The sequence below is a fragment of the Diadema antillarum genome, unplaced genomic scaffold (genome assembly GCF_040938485.1).
Source record: "Diadema antillarum isolate AM-2024a unplaced genomic scaffold, OU_Dant_1.0 seq00002274_RagTag, whole genome shotgun sequence".
Taxonomy (NCBI): Eukaryota; Metazoa; Echinodermata; class Echinoidea; order Diadematoida; family Diadematidae; genus Diadema; species Diadema antillarum.
In genome coordinates this window covers 30,749-51,081 of record NW_027272900.1, presented here as the reverse complement: position 1 = coordinate 51,081, position 20,333 = coordinate 30,749, and the positions used below count along the sequence as shown (strand labels likewise).

The window sequence follows — 20,333 nt, the reverse complement described above, 5'->3', positions numbered from 1 at the left end:
AGATCCGACATTTATTTTAGCATCTTCCGGAGCTGAATGTTATTGTTATTTACTTTTGAACGTAAAAGCAAACATCCGGCATTTATTTTTATCATCGTACAGAGTTGAATATTATTGTTATTCATTTCCGAACGTCAAAGCAAAGATCCGACATTTATTTTAGCATCTTCCGGAGCTGAATGTTATTGCTATTTACTTCCGAAAGTAAAAGCAAACATCCGACATTTATTTAATCATCGTACGGAGTATTATTGTTATTCATTTCCAAACGTCAAAGGGATCATTCGACATTTATTTTAGCATCTTCCGGAGCTGAATGTTATTGTTATTTACTTTTGAACGTAAAAGCAAACATCCGGCATTTATTTTTATCATCGTACAGAGTTGAATATTATTGTTATTCATTTCCGAACGTCAAAGCAAAGATCCGACACTTATTTTAGCATCTTCCGGAGCTGAATGTTATTGTTATTTACTTTTGAACGTAAAAGCAAACATCCGGCATTTATTTTTATCATCGTACAGAGTTGAATATTATTGTTATTCATTTCCGAACGTCAAAGCAAAGATCCGACATTTATTTTAGCATCTTCCGGAGATGAATGTTATTGCTATTTACTTCCGAAAGTAAAAGCAAACATCCGACATTTATTTAATCATCGTACGGAGTATTATTGTTATTCATTTCCAAACGTCAAAGGGATCATTCGACATTTGCTTTAGCATATTCGGGAGCTGAATGTTATGGTTATTATTTTACTTTCGAACGTAAAAGCAAACATCCGGCAAATTACTGATACTTTTCAAAAGATTTTCGCGGATCGATTTCAGCTAATTTCCTTCATGTAGCCGATGGTTGACGGGAGAGTTTGATTTTCATATCATTAATTCCGCGCTGGAGCGCTCGGGCAAATGCGGGTGTTTAGACGAGCGTGAAAGTGCGGGCGACTTCCCTCGTCTGTACGCGTCCAAACGCCCGCGTATTACCTAGTACGCCCGGACGAAAGGGCTTCCCGCATTTGCCCTAGGGGTTTTCGTGACGTTTCCCGCGGTCGGCACTGTAGTAGTGATCACCATCCAGCGATGCGTGAGAGGAGTTTGAGATGACCTCTGTCATGGAACCATTCGTGACTCACTCATTAACGGCAATCCCAAGATTCATTCAAACAAAGTACCCTGGATGTTCACCACCACCAAGAAGGACACAGTCAGAGCAGAAATCTTGTGTCATCTATATACATCAATTCAGTAAATTGGTTGAACCGAGTCAAGGAGTAAGCCATCACAGACTCAAATGCTCTGGTGCACAGTATAACAAGCATCTATCCACATAATCAGCTTACAACATGATGTTTGTTTGTTCACACAAGTGCAATGGATGGTATGACTTTTTATCTTATTCCAAGAGCCATATTTGTTGCAATGATTTCCAGCATCAAACCTCCATGGCATTGACAGATTTTGGCTTGAGAGTACAAGCCTAGATACAATGTGTACAGTGAGTATGTACCAGAGAGGGTTCATATGCATTTAGAGTGTAAGTCTTTGTGACAAAGCAGGTGAGCAATAAAAAGAAAAAAGGTCAAGCAGACTTTAAATGAGATCAGCATAATGTTGCCATAATATTTCAAGATATTCTGATCAACACAGAAAAATAACAAAATCATGTTTGAATAATTAATTCTTTATCATTCTCATCACCCATCGCCATGACAGTGTAATCATGCTTTGTCCTTATTCACACATTACTTGATTAGATTTCATATGATCGTACTGCAGATAGCCACAATCTTTCCTGAAATGCACAATAAAAAGGGAAAAGGGAACATGCTGGACACCAGTCTGCACTCAGGTATGGATAGGTTTCAACAGCTTGGCTGAACAGAAAAAAAAAAAAAAAACATTTAAAAAAAGGGGGGGCAAAGAAAAGCATTTACAACAAAGGTGATAAACTGAAATAGAATTGCACAAAATATATCAGGTAACTCACACTTGATGCAATACTCTATTCGATCCATAATTCAAAAGGGGGTTGTCATGATTCATATATAATTGGTGTTATCAATCAAAATCAAATAAAACTGAAGAATTATGAAGAATAAAATCAAAATTGATGTCACTTGAGTACTTGAGGAAAGTCTGAACTGGTATCAATCACTATCAACCATGTGGTTACAAACCTGGCTGACACATCATCAGTTCAGGCACATACATTGTACATGGTATATGACACACATAGGGATTAATTACCACCTAATCTTGAAGTTGACTTTATCACATCTTGTGACTGTGAGCAGTTTATACACAGGATAAACACATCTATACCTTTCTAGGGCTGCTGTGTAGCAATAGACAAACAAATAATCAAAGCACACCACGACATGACCACTGCACATGTACATGGAGCATGACATACACTGAATACTCCAAAATGACATGTAATGGTTTGTTGTTTTGGTTTTTCCTACAGTATCATACATTTGAAGCTGGTTTTGGTCAAAACAAGAAAGTATGATGCATGGCTGTATAATGTCCTTTCAGTTCTCACTGTATCACTTACTATAAAGCAATTTCAAATCTGTGGCCCAAAAGCCATGAGGTAAAATAAACTTGTGTCATGATCGATTTCATTCACTTCTACCCATGAATAGTCTTTGAGGTATAATAAAGTTTTGCTGTGTCAAACAAACTTCTACTACATTTTCTATTGCTATCACTGGCTATTGGAGATATACATTGTAACTCTATGAACTTGAAAAGATTACTAGTTCAATGCATGAGATAGTGGGTGAATCCTCTGAGCACACTATGGACAATTCACATCATACAATGCATATTCTCTTGAACAAGACAGTACCCAAGAATTAACCATGTGATTGTAGTGCACAAAAAACAGTAAATTTATAGAAGAAAATGAGCAAGTGGAGTGGCAAAATTCTGCAAAATTAGGTGTCTTTGAATGTTTTGAAGTCTCAGTCGGGTACCTTGAAACCATAGTCTGAATTGAGTTGGTGTCACAGTGCTTATATTTTAGTTTGTTTTGGGATAATATCACACTTTTATGAATTATGAACTGATATAATGATTTCCTCCAAGATTCAGGTATGTGTACAATTGTATATCACAAAAAGATTGTTAAACATCTTGAAACCAGGCAGGTAAACTGATTTCTCCATACAAATTAAAAATAAAAATGGCTCTATTTGCTTATCAAAAATGGAGAATTGTACACAAATGGTGTCATATTGGCCATATGGTGTGTCAATGGTCTCTACAGTACTGCATGTTAAATGACTTGACATATTTATTACAAACCCTCTTTACCAAAGAGCAAGAAAAATACACTCTGTGCAATAGTGATTTTGAAAAAATAATGTCTCCAGCAACACTTTGCAGCCCAGGCATATGTACACAACTGCTCTTACAATGTAAATGGAAACTGTATTGCTATTTTTCTCTTAAGTATGTTGTTCTAATTATAATTGGCCAAGCTGAGCAAATAATGTAAGAACAGAATCTCATATTAACAATATAGTCTATAATTTCATGTAAAAAATTCGCCTTTTTTGTGAAATGTATGCTGATGAACTGCTGAGCCTACATGTCATGATGACATCGCAGCAGAACGGAATATGTGCTCAATACAGTATGCGTGCATTTGTACGAGTAGCAAACAACAGGTACTCTCTAGTGTACTACCCAATATCATGAAGGTATGTGTAGCTAATTCACCACAAAGATGTCTACATTATGCTAATTGATATTCTGTAGCAATCATAAAAAATATCTAGAAAAATCTTTTTCTCTTGCTACTCCCAATCCACAGAAAGAAGAGAAAAGATAAGCAATATGGCTTAAAAACCTTGGAACGAAGGTATGTGTATACTGTATTATGTACCTGGTAGGCCTAGTTTGTGATGACCACTTCAATGCTAATTATACACAGGGCTGTCATGAAGGAGCAGCTGTCCTCAAACCTACTGCATTCACAGAAGACCGCCAAGTAATTTGCCTTGGCTACAAACCTCAGGAACTCCTAAAACCTGATGCTGTACTAACAATTTAAAGGGAAAATAATAAGAAGCCTAAATGTATGTACTTTTCTTTACTTTATTTGATCTTCACATGTATACATTTGTGCAGTCTTGACTAGATGCCCTGCGTAGCACGGCTGTCAATGCAAGGGACAGTGTGACTGCATTCACGATAGAATGAAAATCAGTATAGCAGCATTGACACTGCATTGCCCTGATATGAAGATCTGATCGGTAACATTATTGTTTGTGTAACTGAAATTAAAATTCAAAAAAAAAGAAAAAAGAAATAAGAATCTAAATGTGAAGTCTTAAAATGTTAGACTGCTCTATACTAATTCAAATTTCTACTCCATGGTTTATAGAATACTAGTAGCAGCAGGTCTCAGAGACTTGGATAACTGGCCTAGTATGAACGGGACCATCACTGGTATTATTGCCACTGACACTGCTGTTCCCATGGTGTATACCTGTTGGCAGATTGCCACTGGGTAAGTGCAAAATCTTATGGGATAAGGCCATTTTGCTTCCTGACAGATGGCATCCTTTTAGAAGTGCCAATCGACAAACAGAAGATTCAGATTACAATTTTTAATTTTGATTTTTTTTTTTCCTCCAGGAACTTTCGACTTAATTAAGACTTTCTGAGATTCATTGCTCTAAGAATGTAGAAACAACTCGGCTATAGCTATCAATGAAGTGTACGAGTTATATTGCATTAACTTACTCACCAGTATACAGCTTTGTACGAGAGCCAATACAGATGATCGTGCCAACTTTATTTCACAAGTAGTACAAATTTGCCTCTGATTTTCACAAAATAAATAAATTTTGAAGTGATTCATGCTTAAAATTTCTAAAACAGACAACTTCTTTATTTTTATTTTATATAAGAATTTTAGCTATGACTATTTTATTACATAACTTAATGTTAAGATTTCTTCTGTATTTGACATAATATGCTGGTTGTCTTGCTAAAGTTGGAGATGTGCTGCCTTTACGTGTACAAATTTTGTGGATTTATTCCATGGCTCGCTCATTATCAAAGTTTTCAAAATCTGTTACAAGCTTATCTTGGGTTTTACAATATTTTCTTTCAACAGGTCTTTCATAATGTAAGAATTAAAAGACTTTCTAGAAAATACCACCCATTACAGATACTATTTTCTTTTATGGAACAAATAAATCTAGTCATCATAAGGTGACACACCAAATGTGAAATGCAGTACCAAAATGCCAAATGATTGCGACACATAATAGCAAGAAAATGAAAACTCACAAATAATTCAAAAGTAATCAATGCTAACTGCTCATTTCTCAACTGACAATGATAACATCAAACCTCAAAAAAAAGAACAAAACACACACTATAGATGACATTTCAGTAAAAACACATTTGACACTCTCACAAAGCATAAAAGGAAAATGAAATAAGTTTCAGAAAAATCAGCACCATCAGACAGAAAAAGATATGAGTCCAAATCACCACTGCCACAAGCACTAGTTTGAAAAAGAACCCAGATAACAATAAGAAGCTGAAAATAACACTCCAACTTAAATGAAACATCTGAAGGTTCACAAGAGCAATGGTTGGCCCAGTTCAACACTTTGAAAGTAGAATGCACCAATCCTTCACTGTCATGGTACGAAGGCACTAGACTTGACTCACAATGGAAGAATTGAATGTAAAGTCCTATCAACAGTTGTAGCTTTGCCTATCTCAGACCTCTGTCAGATGTATATGTATATGTATGAAAAGAAAAATATGTTTTAACCAGAGAATTTACCTCTGGATATTGATATGATTTTCAGCTCACAGGGTCCTTGAAGTGCTGAATATTAATAGATAGGTATAGGTGAATAGATGCATGGAGAACTTCAAATTTCAGTGTGCTGCTGCGAAAGTATGATAAATCTAACTTGATTTTCATACAGTGATTTCTATATTTCTGTAAACACTCCAGGGGCCTTCACCATCACAATCATCAACCTTTTTTTGAAGTTAAACAAACTGAAGGCACACAAGCACAAATACATAACACAAGACACTGGGACCATGTTGGCTTCAAGACAGTCCCATACTCACTGGCACTGTGAGATACACAGCCTGCTTTTTCTCTTGGAACATGGACCTCTGAATATCCTTCACAGGATAGTGGATGCATGGAAGGAAAAAGTGGCGAGTGAAGGTGTACAGAAATGAATGAAAATAGGAAAAAAAGTTCTGTGTTGAATCGTTTACTTCATTATGTCATATCATCTTGCAATTATATCATTAAATAAAAAATGCATCTTTATACTATGATACTGTATGTAAAAGTTCAAGAAGTCAGTGATCTTCTACCTTTACACTGGAAAGACAAGGAGATTTCCTCCAAAGCTTCATGCGTACCCATGAAAGGTAGTTTATGACCAGCCTCTTAAAGCTGGTTCATAGTCGGAAAGAAGATGTTTAAAAAACAATTACCCATAAAATCTGAAATATAGCACTGACTCAAACCTCATCACTACCTTCAAAAGCTCTTTTTGCACTATAATTTACTGGAGTATTCTGTATTAAAGTCAGCAAAACATTTGCATACAAAAGCTCTTTAATCTGACTCCATGTCTCTCTTGAAGCTGCAGTCAGGGCATGCTGTCTTTATCATTTTGTGAGTATAATTGTCAAATAACTGATTCCTTTTCATACCCTCTGCTATGCTAGAGATGCATGTTTTCAGTGGGTATTTGGCAAGATAACTGATGTAACATAAAATCCCTCATTCAATGGGAAAGACACTCAAAGTAAGTATTATATGAATAGAGGGTATGTTAATGTATAGACAACAGGAGGTAATCCTGAAGTAGCACATTTTTGTTTCTTTGTGTTAACTTTTGGCTAGATGGTTGGACATAAAGGTGCTTTAAGAGTGCCCTCAGTCTTGTTCCACAGCAAATTGTGAGGCAGCTGTATCTTCAGTCTCACATCATTTTCTATGTACTGGTATTTGCTCTCTTATTTATAAATCTATCATTTATATTATATATATATATATATACATATATAACAAAGATCTTCACTTTCCCACATCCTACAGCATTACAACAGTGTTTACAGCCACAACATCAACTGAGAGTGGTCATTATGCAATTATTAAATGTAATCCATTCATTTTGAATCTATTTGCAGCAGTTAATAATTACTTCCCATGTTGTTGTTTTTTTGAGAATTAAACTGTGATTTCTAAATCAATTTTTTATGTTTATGGAAAAATCATCAGAAATGTTATATAAATACAACAGCAAATATTAGGTTTAAAGATGTATAATGTCAAATATAATCTGGACCACAATCTGATCCACAAAACATCTAGGCCTAATGTTCCTTGATGGATCTTTGCAAAGCAAAAAAAAAAAGATGAACATGATAACAAAATCTGAGAGATCCATCTTTTTTATATATAGCTTGAAATGGAAGAACGTATAGGGAGTGACAGACTGACTCGTTGCTTCTTTTTTTTGGGGGGGGGGAGGAGGGGGGTAATGAACAGAAGTGGTTCATGTTGAAGAAACCTGTCATTGAAGGATTGTAGCTATGGAGATAAATTAATGTTACAGCCAGTGCAATGAAATTTCATGCCAAAATACAGAATGTACACAGCTGATACTAGCTTGCACAGCCTCTGTCATTGATTTACACACACACTGTCGGCAATCAATAGATGGTCTCGCCTTGTTTGAGATTACAATGCATCACATTGGTCTATGACTCAGGCACGATCACCAAGAGTAGTTCCATTCTCAGATTTATGATGCAGACCATGTAACACAAATAAACATGGAAGAGTTGCACCTGCACTCAGAATATTCATGTATTCATGTATGAATCACTGTAGCAGGAAATGTCACAGCATGACAATAATCGGCAAAATATCTCCAGGATGCTTACATCTATCACATACATTCTGAAAAACATGCGTAAATTATGTTCATACTGCAGTTATTACATACAATGGAATTCACTGCATATGACAGGAGCTAGTTGGCTTCCATATGTGTGATGCCACAACACAGTACTAAACATGTTATCTGCCTGTGCACAGCTCAAAACAATGATTGAGAGATGACAACAATAAACATCCGTATAATTTATATTCCACCCCAACCTAGTGCAAAACACATTTAGTGAGAAGCAAGTTTTGTTCCGATTTTGCAGGACAATAGTATACAAAATGCTTTGGATAAAATGTAGCTTTCTAAAACAGCCACAGAACTGTTTACATCATGGGCACGTTTGTCCAGGAGAGATTGGGAAGCCTTTCTAGTCTTGGAGCTGCATAGACAAATGATTGATCTCTACTAGCTACATGTACCTTTGTATTCCAGTAGTGATGTCTCCACTTGCCTGATAACTTTGTTGGAGTACTTCATATTTTAACACTATAAAAAGGAATGCTTTAAACTGATTTTATTGGTAAGCTTCTATTACCTTAATCTTTCTGAGTGCAACTGAAGGAGTTGAATCAAATTACTTTACAGTTTTCATTAGGTTACCTTCACTGCATTATTGTAATGAAACAACTGCTGCAACTTTAATTTGCACCATGCAGGTGTGGGTTCACATCAGAAACCTGTAGGTTTGTGGTAATGTGATGTGGTCACCATCACTTCAACAAATCACCACATTTTTTTCAACTGTGAGACTTACCTGGAAGGTGAAGGTTTTTTTTTCTTCTGCCTTTTCCCTTGCTTCGTTTTCTTTTTGGACATGACAAGATGCCTCACCAGTAATAAGCCAACTTGGCAAATCATTATTGAAATCTTACACAGGAAATATAATGGAAATATGTGATAAGAGTTCAATCCCTAAGCAAAAATGACGGTAACTCTAGATTTATGGAAAACATAAACTTGGACAGTAAATTAACATACCTCTCCACTGGATAACTGAGTGATACAACTACATGTAAATTTTTCTCTACATCATTGAGTATGATTGACTTATAATTTGCTTTCTGAATGTTAGATAGGAACAACGTTCGGTACACAGCTTGACAGTTGATTTCCTAATGTCTAAAGGACATACTGCACAAGAACAATAACCTGTTCTTACAGGTACAAAGCTTTTTACCAACAGAATTATCACACTGAACACATGCAGTGTAAAGAGAAAGAACAGATCACTGAAAATACCTGAGGTAAAAATAGATAAATCATTTCACAGCATGGATTATGCAATACCAGTTCAGCAAATCGTCTCATAGTAACATCCTATTTTAATGCTGAAATTCAGCCTGTGTTGGGTGTAACAAGAAATTTTCATAATGTATTCAAATTTTATGCACAATCACAGAACAAAAGATTTTCCTTGGCAAACTGGAAAGCATGTCCTACACTGTCCTTTTTAGTAACAACTAATGAATGCAAAATGGCCTTACTTGCTTAGACACAGGTTTTCACACGCACACGCACACACAAACACAAAGTTGCAACAGGTACAAGACATGTGTATGAATTTCACATGACTTTATCCTGAAGGAAGCACTTACTTTTTGTTTAAACATTACAGAAGTCTCTTACTTCACTTTGCATAAAAGTGTTTTGTCACCAAAAATATTAACTTCTACTGAAGCCATGATGATACATGTAGGCTGAGATGTTTGATTTTATATTTTCATTTGTCATGCAATCTGACATGGTCATAAACTGTACAAAGCAGGTGATGCATACCTTGTTGGGCTCGAATGATGAGTGACTGTTCTGTATTAAGTACCAATCGGCAGTAGCCATCTATCAGGGCTGCCATGTCCTCTGCTATGGCTGGTGAGGGTGTGGTGATGTAAACTGCCTACATTGAAATGAGAATGATACATTCATCTTCATACAGCAAATACCAGGTGGAGGAAATACACATAAAACACTAAAAAACAAATACGATACAAATTTTGAATTTACCTCTCTTGCCAAGTAAAGTGTACAAAACACTCTTCATTATGATTTGAGTAATAGTCTCCATTTCACTTGAATACAGGTAACTCCCGTCATGACAAATTTCTCAGGACCAGTGGTTTTCTTTCATTATATTGAAATTCCCATATAGCCAAACTTTATACAGTAAAGTACATAAAGATATATAAATTATAATTTTGGGACCTGAATTTTTACTTGATTGTAACAAAAATTTCCTTAAAACTGTGTTTGTTATAATGGAGGTGCACTGTATCAAAGTCATTGTCACTAGGCAAGCAAACAGCACAATGTCTACTAATCTTGAATCCCAATTCACCTCAAATGCACAAACATGTTTATTACAGCACTTAAACTAGCAAAGTATTTGTTAAATTTCAGAAGTTTTATGCACAGGCTACTTTGCTTGCCTTCTATTTGTGACATAATTTGATCATCAGCTGACCGCATAACATCCTATTCAGTTGTGCCCACAATGGCATCACATTACAGCCTATTCTAATAGAACAGGGAGGTGGTCCCACCTCCATGAATAGAACCAACAAAAAGAGTGAATTGATGAATCTTTGTTTTCTCTGTTTTCAAGAATTTTCTAATCGTTATAGAAATGACTGCAATAAAACGGAATTGTGATATTTTGACCTTGATTTTAGTGTACTTGGTTGCTTTGGCAAGTCACCACAGATCTCCTATGTTTTGCAAATGAAAGCTACCATTACTGAGGATGTACCCAAAACAGAAAATATGGAATAGAGCAAATAAATCTGTGAAGAATCATGCAAAGTTATCAAATTATTAGGAATAGTCATTTGCATGACACTGAGTCATCTAATCATCTAGGAATTGTCATTAATGTCCTTTACACATTCTTCAATAAACTGTAGACTCCATATGATTTTTTCCAGATGAAAGTAGGACACAGGATTTTACACATCAGTCAAGACAGAAGAAGCCATTTTTTTTTCTACTAGGACTGAAGAAAATTATTCAGTCTCATTTCTATTTCTTCTTCTTGAACTTCAGGAAAATGGTAAGTTATTGTTATATGACTCACATAGCTTTCTTCAAATAAGTACATGGTAACAATAACATGATTTTTCAACCATAAAATTTTCATCTGCTACTTTTGGGTGGATTTTCATCTGGCTACTTTTTTTCTTTTTTTTTTGTGGGGGATGATTCTTTACATTGCATTTGTGTCATCACCAGCAATTATACAACTTTTTCTTGGGGATGAAAATACATTCCCTATATAGGTGTAACATAAATATGACAGATGGTATGTGCAGAGCCAGAATTATAGGCTACAGACAAATGTAATTGTAATATATTACTCAAAACGTTAGAGATGAGGAGAAACTTGTGCAAGTGAAAACAAAAGTAGCCCCTGAGATAATTTACAATATAAGCGCGCAACAAAGGATGTTACACTGATATAAAGCACTAGGATTTACAAGCACCCTGTCATGACAGTTGTATCACATATGTTGATGGATATAATTGTTGCAAAAAAGCAGAAGCAGGATAGATTATTATTAGTTTTGCCCTCTCTTCCCTCTTAACCCTAGATGCTCTGAACCATCCCAGTCAGCCTCTTTTAAAATCACTTAGATGCACAAAGCCACCCTTGCATGTGTGCTTGTGTGTATGTGAGTGAGTGTGTGTGTGTGTGTGTGTGTGTGTGTGTGTGTGTGTGTGTGTGTGTGTGTGTGTGTGTGTGTGTGTGTGTGTGTGTGTGTGTGTGTGTGTGTGTGTGTGTGTGCAAGTATGGGTAGGGGAGTGAAGAAAAGAAAATATGTTACTTTGTTTGGTTCACATAATCCACATGTTAAACTATACTCTGCATGTTAACCTCCATCAATACACAATCAAATGGTTTAAATTCATGCAACATTGTAAATATCACTGCTTTCTTCTGTCAGTATAAGTTGACATCACAAAAAAAAATCAAACAAGCAAATTTAGGTGCTATAAAAAGGTTAATGTGTGAGCAGTGACACGAACACTAGATACATGAAGTGCAGTAAACATACCTAGACATCATATCTACATGCAAGCTAACAAGTAGAACCATTTCAAGATCTAACTAATGGCTATTCCACTCTCAGATGTTTAGTACTCCAGTACCTGTCATGTATCTCATTAGCCCTCAAAAGCAGAAGCAATCTTCTGCTCTCAAAATAACAAATAAATGAATAAATAAAAGATAGTATTGATTACATAATACTTTCCCATAAGAGAAAAAAAAAAGCTTAAATGACAGTTGCTCTCATAACCCACTTATTGCTATACCGCATGAGATTCACTAATGGTAAATGATGTGTTTTAATTACATCCTACAGTAAACTGGTAGTCCTGCAATCATTATGTCTCTTGCCAATGCTTTGTGTGTTTGGGGTATTTTTATGAAATATACTCTCAAATTTAGACGTAAGTTATCTGAACATACATGTAGATGTCCAAAAAAATCTTAATTTATTGAGGTTTTCTTCTTTTGCCATGTTTTCTCTTTCTTCTTCCATCTCTCCTCCTTGTCTTGGTTTTGTTTTGTTGGACATTTTTAATTTTGTCCATGCCTGGGTGTGGTGTGTGATCTATTGAGATCACGACAGCTATGACCAAAATCAGAGCAAAACAGCAAATGTATACCATGGTCGTATACTTTTCTGTGTACATTTCATGTCTGTATCAACATATATTTTCCTAAAGCAAACATGATGATGTCACAGACTGGTATTTTCCTTATTCCCCATATAGATTTAAGTTGTGATTTGCACACACATAAACACACACACACACATACACAGTTTGAACCATGGGAACAAAGTGTACAATCTAATCCCTTGTTCCTTTTACCCATGACTAACAGATTTCTTCACAATGACAAGCCAAACATGTCTGGATTTCCCACCTCCCTGGTACAATGATATAAGGAAAGTAAAAAGAACATTTCACAAAACTGTACTTTTTGAATAAATTGCACACTTCTTCAACTTGTTACTGACATATGTTAAGGGTAATATTATTCCCCCTGCCTTCTAAAAGAGAGAAGTGGAGTGACCTTTTGTTATGCGAGAAAAGTAAAAATATGTTGAATTTTCTTTATACTTTCTTTATATCGTTGTACACATGTGACATCACAAGCTATAGTAGTCTTCTCATCCAGCCGTGACTAAGCAGAGACTTTAAAAAATTCATCACTTTTGAACAGATTGTCCGATTTTCCTCAAACTCTCACTGATGTATTCTACTAATATTGCTGCATTTACTCAACCCACATGTCTATGAAGGTGAACTTGTCCTTTAATATCATCAGCAATAACCACCTATTAAGGGCATAAACACTGTCTTCCCAAAGGCTACCATTGACTCACGCCTGTAGCTGTACCACATCTTCACAATTATTCTATATGATGTAGAATATTACAGGTAGGCTTACATTCCTGTTTCTGATGCTTTATCAGGATGCATTTCAGTATGCATGGTGCAAATATTGACTCTGAGCAATACACACAATCATACGATATACACATTACAACATGAACTATGGACTTAAATAATCAAAGGTCCATAATATTGCATCCATGCAACAAATCCATGCATTTTTGTCTCTAGTTTGTTCTGGATGATTCTCATGGATTATATGCATTGTTTGAATAGCATTCGTATATGTCAAATAATATTCATTCTGAAATGCTTCAAGGCATAATGAAGACAAGGAAGAGAAAAATTATGGTGTTTAGTTTAAAGTATTAATATACTACTTTTGATGGATATTCTTTTCATTGATGGAATTTTTTTCTTCCCATTTTGAGTGGTGTTTTCGTTATTTTACTTTTCTTGAGTTTATTCAGGGCGTTTATACCACTTGGACTTGACAGAAAAAAAAAAAAAAAACTTTCCGAAGTTTGTTGCTAAATATGAAAATAGTTTAATACACACAGCATCATCAGCTTTTGATTTTGCTGCAATCAGGTAATGAGACCCTGGAAAAAAAAATTGATGCATGGGTAGAGATACAAAAACATACACACCCTATGCACTGTAACACAATGTCATCAAAAGTGAGTTGGCAGGAACACCATATCTAGTTAGTATCTACCATGGTATTTACCCCACATGCGGAAATTTATAACTGAAAGAGATGCATACTCCAAACACTTAAGGAGTAGGTCACGATATATGATGTGATTTATACATGACGTCGTGCAACTGCTTCTGTGACAACCTAAAACACCTCACTGTGGTCCTAACATCTAAATTGAATTTGTCACTTAGCCATTATATGTGAATGAAACGTTACTAGAGTATACCAGTAAGCATCTTTAGTGTTATAAAATGTAAAATCATGTGTGCAACCAGTGCAGTTTATAATGAATAATAAATATGCAACAACAAAAACAGTCTTCTTTTTTACATACTAAAAGTACTTTAACATTCCATGATTTTAATATACTAGCAGGAATAAAACATATCATCACAGGGGGCTTCTCCTATGTTCAACTTGAGTACCCATTCATACTGAAAGCTATACAGTTTATTGATGAAATATATTTTAACAATTGATTCACAGCAAACTTCTCTTTAAATATAGACAGGAGTTTCAACTTATTAGCATCACGGTTTAAACTTGGCAATGAACTTGACTATCATTATTGAGTGAAATCAAAATTTAAATACAAAATGAAAAAAAAAAAGAGGTATCCGTACACACAACCTCAGCTGCTCACTGGAGTTCTTGCATAGAATTGTCTACATTAGGCCAAGTAAAAAAAGAAAGTAGTTTCTCGTCCGGGGTTTTTTGAGCAAGGCGATGAGGGAGGTCCTTACTATTTGATATCTTACTATTTTTTCGAGGATTGTCAAAATGAAAGTAATATGTGTTTATATGTGTGAATACTGTGATATAAACCACTTATCATTTGAGTAATGCACAATTAATACCAAATCTGCGTATATTGCTGTTTATGCATGACAAGTATACCAATTTAACTACACTGTGACTGTATTCATTCAGTCATATCAAGGGTATGGGAAAAAAACGTTGTTTTAACATAATATACACATTTATGCATCACTTGTTGAACCTATGAATCCAACCATTATCTCTGGAAATACATAGCATTATTTTTGCCTGTCAACACAACACAAACTTACCGAGTTAGATCTTTTCTCATATGAAAACTTATTCGCTCAAGGATTTAAAATGCCGCAGACAGTACTGCCAATTGTCAACCCTGTGAAACAACCACCTGATTTCCTTTTTACTGAAAGACAGAATACGAACCAGTTGAATACTATTTTATTCACTATTTAAAGCCGTTCGCTGTGCACACGTGCGCTTGAGATCGGTTCTCTCCATCACTCCACGATTTTTTTTTTCCAGCTCCAGAACGCATGCTATGCTGGCTGGCTGGTCTCCTCTACTACAGGGAAACCCCGTTATAATGAGTTCGGTTATAACGAGGAACCGCTTATAACGAGGTGATCGCGTCGGTCCCGTTTTCCTTTGCGTGTAATGGCAGAACGAATCGGTTATAACGAGATTCCGGTTATAACAAGGACAATTTCGGTAAATCATGATAAAGAAAAACACAAGCAATTTGATCGGATACAACGAGGTTCCATTTCTTGACCAAATTGCCGCTTTCAAACACGCGACAAATGAAACATTGGAAACCGAAATCTCGCTATCCACGTCTTTTCCCGTTTTGCAGAGAACCGTTCCTTTCATGTTTTCTTCTTAATCACGCGATAAGACACAGGAACACCTTCCAATGTTCCTACTAATTATTAAACATAATCATTCGGTTTTCTTTTTCGCGAGAAACGCGTGCGTGATATGAGGTCAGACCACAGCGCAACGAGAAAAAATAAGATAACGCATTCAAAAACTTTTCATGTAGCGACAATAAAATTTGACCAAAAATGGACAATTGGAATGCGTGTGCAACTCATCATTATATCCTTTCCAATTTTAGTTCCGACTTCCAGTTCTTTTGCTGGTTTTGAGCAAATATGAGTTTGGATGATTAAAGGCGAAATAATAAAATCATCGCCCCGATCCCGCCGGGTGACAGTAGCGTTAAAATAGTTGAGTAACGCATGTGAACCTATACTTAATCGGTGTTCAGAAAAAGAAGCAAATGCATTTATTAGTTTGAACAGATCTGGATTTGTTTATTATCATTTAACAAATGATAATTTAAATATGAGTGTGTATGATCAAAGCAGAAATAATTAGTGAAATCATCGCGATCCTGCCAGGTGACAGTAGAGTAAAAATAGCTGAATAACGCATGTTAACCTATTTAATCGGTGCTCGGAAAAAGAAACAAACGCATGTATTAGTTTGAATAGATCTGGATGTGTTCATTATCATTTAACGAATGATAATTTAAATATGGGTGTGTATGATTAAAGCCGAAATAATGAATGAAATCATCGCGATCTCGCCGGGTGACAGTAGCGTAAAAATTGTTGAATAACGCATGTTAACCTACTTAATCGGTGCTCGGAAATAGAAACAAACGCATTCAACAGTTCAAGAACGGATGTACAAAACGCGAAGAGATTTTCAGACGAAAATAAAGAACCCATTTTAATCCCTTCGAGCGCAACGATTATACATTGTATAAAATTACACCCAAATGATTCATGAAATTATCGAATTCCCGCTGGGCACCAACAGCGTAAAATACCTCGCAAGTTAGCGGTAAACAACGCACGTATGTTACTCGAAATCATCGCGATCTCGCCAGGTGACAGTAGCGTAAAAAAAGTTGAATGACGCATGTTAACCTAAATCAGAAAAAGAAACAAACGCATTTATTAGTTTGAATAGATCTGGTACAGATTTGCGTAAACAGGATTACAACCTCCCACATTCAATCCTGTCACATATTTTCAAGAACGGTCGTACAAAACGCGAAGAGATTTTCGGAAGAAAATAAAGAACGCGTTTTTAATTCATTTGGGCGCAACGATCATACATTGTACATGTGTACAAGATTACAGCCGAAATGATTCATGAAATCATCGCATTCCCGCTGGGCACCAACAGCGTAAAAATACCTAGCAAGTTACGGTAAACAAGGCCTGTATGTTACTCTACAGTATATATTTGCCCCCATATTTGCGCTGGTGTTTAGAAAAAGCTTAACAAACAAGAATTACAGTAAAGAATTAACTTATCATTTCAGCCTCTATTTCTTCGTCTAATTCACAAAATCTCCCTTTATTCTCTCAATAATAACGCTCAATAATTGTGTAATAACAACGCAAAGGATATGTTTAAGTTTCATTGATGGGGTATATGACGTCATGCTTATGTTTTTCTTTGTTTTTAATGAGTATGGTAATAACGAGGTACCGGTTATAACGAGGTAATATCGCCGATCCCACGGATCTCGTTATAACGGGGTTTGTGGTTACATTGCGCAATCAATTTAGCAGCACATGAAGCGGGCAAGCGGGCAACAGCACGAGAGAAATGTACAGAAGGTGCTCAACGTCCTGTCTACATCACGACGTACCGAGTGCGCTGTACATCACAGCCCAGGCCGGCCCGCCCATCCACCAACTACAGTTCAACTGCTTTGTGGGTCATTCCTTCTTGCCGAGCTCGCAGTGTGAAATGCATGCGTTATTACATACGCACTACAGAAGCTACAGCTGTACTACAGCTAAGTAGAGGACGCAAGGCGTAATTAGAAATAAGACATCACGATTGGTAGGTGAATTGTTGATTTTTTTTTTTTCGGCGGCCGAAAAAATAGTAAATATCAAAAAAAGTCGATGCGGCAACTGAAAAAGGATGCGGGCGGGGAGCGGGCTGGGACGAGAATTATGAATTTCTTGGTATTTTCAGCGCCATTTTGAAAATAGTAAATAGTAAAAAAATCGATGCGGCGGCCAAAATCGATGCGCGCGAGGACGAGAAACTGGTTTCTTTTTTTACTTGGCCTTAGCCATTTAAATATCAATAACTTCATCCCATTTAATAGATTTGATCTGAGCCTCAAAAAAAAAAAAAGATACAAATTGTGGGGGAAAAAACTCTAATGTGATCAAAATGACACAAACAACCCCAACATCAAAAACTGTAAACTAAATCTGTTGCACCGCAATATTGCACGAGTGTGTGTTTGTCTTACATATGAAACATACAAACTTTTCCTGAACATAAGCATTCCTAACTTAATACCACAGGCTTCTACACCAGCACAAAATTGTGTTAATCAACCTAACACTGAAACTTTCATAACATTTGCTTAAATGTTTAGTGCCAATGACAGACTTGTTCAGAAATGGCTGCAAGTAGAAGTTGTTTATATGTACAGATCTGAGAACAAACTAAAAGCAGGAGGAAAATCACCTCTAAAAAGAAAGGCCGCACACATGATTGCAAGGACTAGTGTAGCACCAGGCGCTGATAGTGAAAGACAACAGCGCCCTCTGGGATCAAATCATAGTAATGTAGTCTGGATGAGTATCTCACAGGCTCATTCATGCTGTACAAACAAGTGAAGTCACCGTGCTGCCATCTTACCAGGCACACTTTAGGGGGAATAGCACGCATTTTCCAGCAGAGACTGTCACCAAGATCACATGATGTCATGATCTCTGTTAACAAATGTATGGGCAATGTGTGTGGTAAGATGGCTGTGCAGCGGCCTCAAAGCAATTGGCCAATGAGATATCCAGATACCTCCTATAAAGATCAGTGACAGCTACTAATGCTTGAAGTCATGAAGCAAGACTAGCCTTCAATATCGGGCTATCACTTTATAAATAATGTAAATGCAATCACCATGGTATGAAAAAAAAAATAAAAAAAGGACACCGTGAATTGCAATACACAAAATTAGATGTCCCTAAATTTGTGTTACAGCTATATGACTGCAGTTTACTTTCCCAACTGCAAAGTCAAAATATATTTGGGAGGAAAATATCTATTCATAAAAAGATGCAGTATTTTAGGTCCGAGAGTCCAGTGGGACAAATATCTATATTTGTATAATGCACGTTGTAGGACCTACCTGGGCTTTATTAGTCATCTGAATAGAGGATTCATAGAAATCTACTTTGTATACTTTATGCGCTTCCATGTGAGTACTCAAATCAATTGAGTGGTTACTGTATGGTATAAGAACCACAGCCACAGGCATATAAAGATGATGATGATGATGATCCAAAGCACTAACGTCTTGTACAGTGCCATATACAATATGTATCTGTTATACAAAACATTAAAAGGGGCAGCTCCTCCAAGAGAGTTAGCAATTGAATGCCTAGTGCAATTGAATACTGGTGCATATACAGGAGAATCCTGCTACAATGAGATTACCTGGTACAGAGAGTGGTTATCTAAAAGCAGTACTGTAAAAGTGGACATTTTCGCGGTGTTGAAATTTTCGTGCATTTCGTGCAACCCAAAACTAGGACGAAAATAAAAGCATGCAAATATTTTTGCTTGCAATATATTCCAGGAGTTGATGTCTTGATTCAGCGGAATTAAAGACACGCGAAACTCCTCTCCTACCGCCGAGCGCGAAAAATTAGTCGCGCGAAAAATATCCACTTTTACAGTATACTGGTTTTGACATGGTGCAGGATTTTGCCGGCTGTTTGGTTTGGGACCAGAAATTTTCCTTGCTATATCCAAACAATTTTCTGTTTTTCTTTGTTTTCAGGGCCCTTACATTTATCTCACAATACAGAAAGTTTGAAATCCCATAGGTTAATAGCTAAAGCTCACTTTAATTGGGACCCAACAGTTTTTGTTGTATCCAACCTCACTATAAGGGGACTCCCAGTAAGCATACTTGGTAATCAACAATGTTCACACTCACAAACCCTGCACACTAATCATAATCTAGATTCATAAACCTATAAACAAGAAACCATGAACAGAAGTGTTATTACAGTGTGTATATGAAATTGATGACTTCTGTAGGTGAATATCAGCTGGTGATCTAAAACACATGAAATGTTCTAATAGGATTGGGCTTAACACCACAAGAAAGCATTAAACAAAACGAGATATGAAACTCGTCACTGAAGACGAGTTAGGTGATACGCTGGGGGGTCATCAGATATCGGTCATGGGTGATCGATAACGAAAATGATGTAAAACAGTGACGTGATGTTCTATTGAGAAACATTCGTGAAGTCCAGTTCTATATACAGTCCTGCATAATTCAGATCAAATTGTTTCTTGTCATGCAACCGAATGGAAATTTCATGCGTGTCAGTGTGTGCAAGTCGATTTGACAGGCTTTGTATCTGAATATTTACCAATAGGTCTTCAAAATGAAAAAAACAAACAAACAGAAATCAAACATGGCGATA

General features: G+C 36.2%; 1 protein-coding gene across 1 annotated transcript in view; it reads right to left on the bottom strand.

Moving 5' to 3' along the window:
• LOC139714441 (focal adhesion kinase 1-like) overlaps window positions 1-20,333 on the bottom strand; it is a 135,578-nt gene that overhangs the window by 89,477 nt on the left and 25,768 nt on the right. Inside the window, exon 7 of the mRNA XM_071626147.1 lies at window positions 9,744-9,861. Coding sequence (XP_071482248.1) covers window positions 9,744-9,861 — 118 coding nt within the window. The remainder of the gene's footprint in view (window positions 1-9,743; window positions 9,862-20,333) is intronic.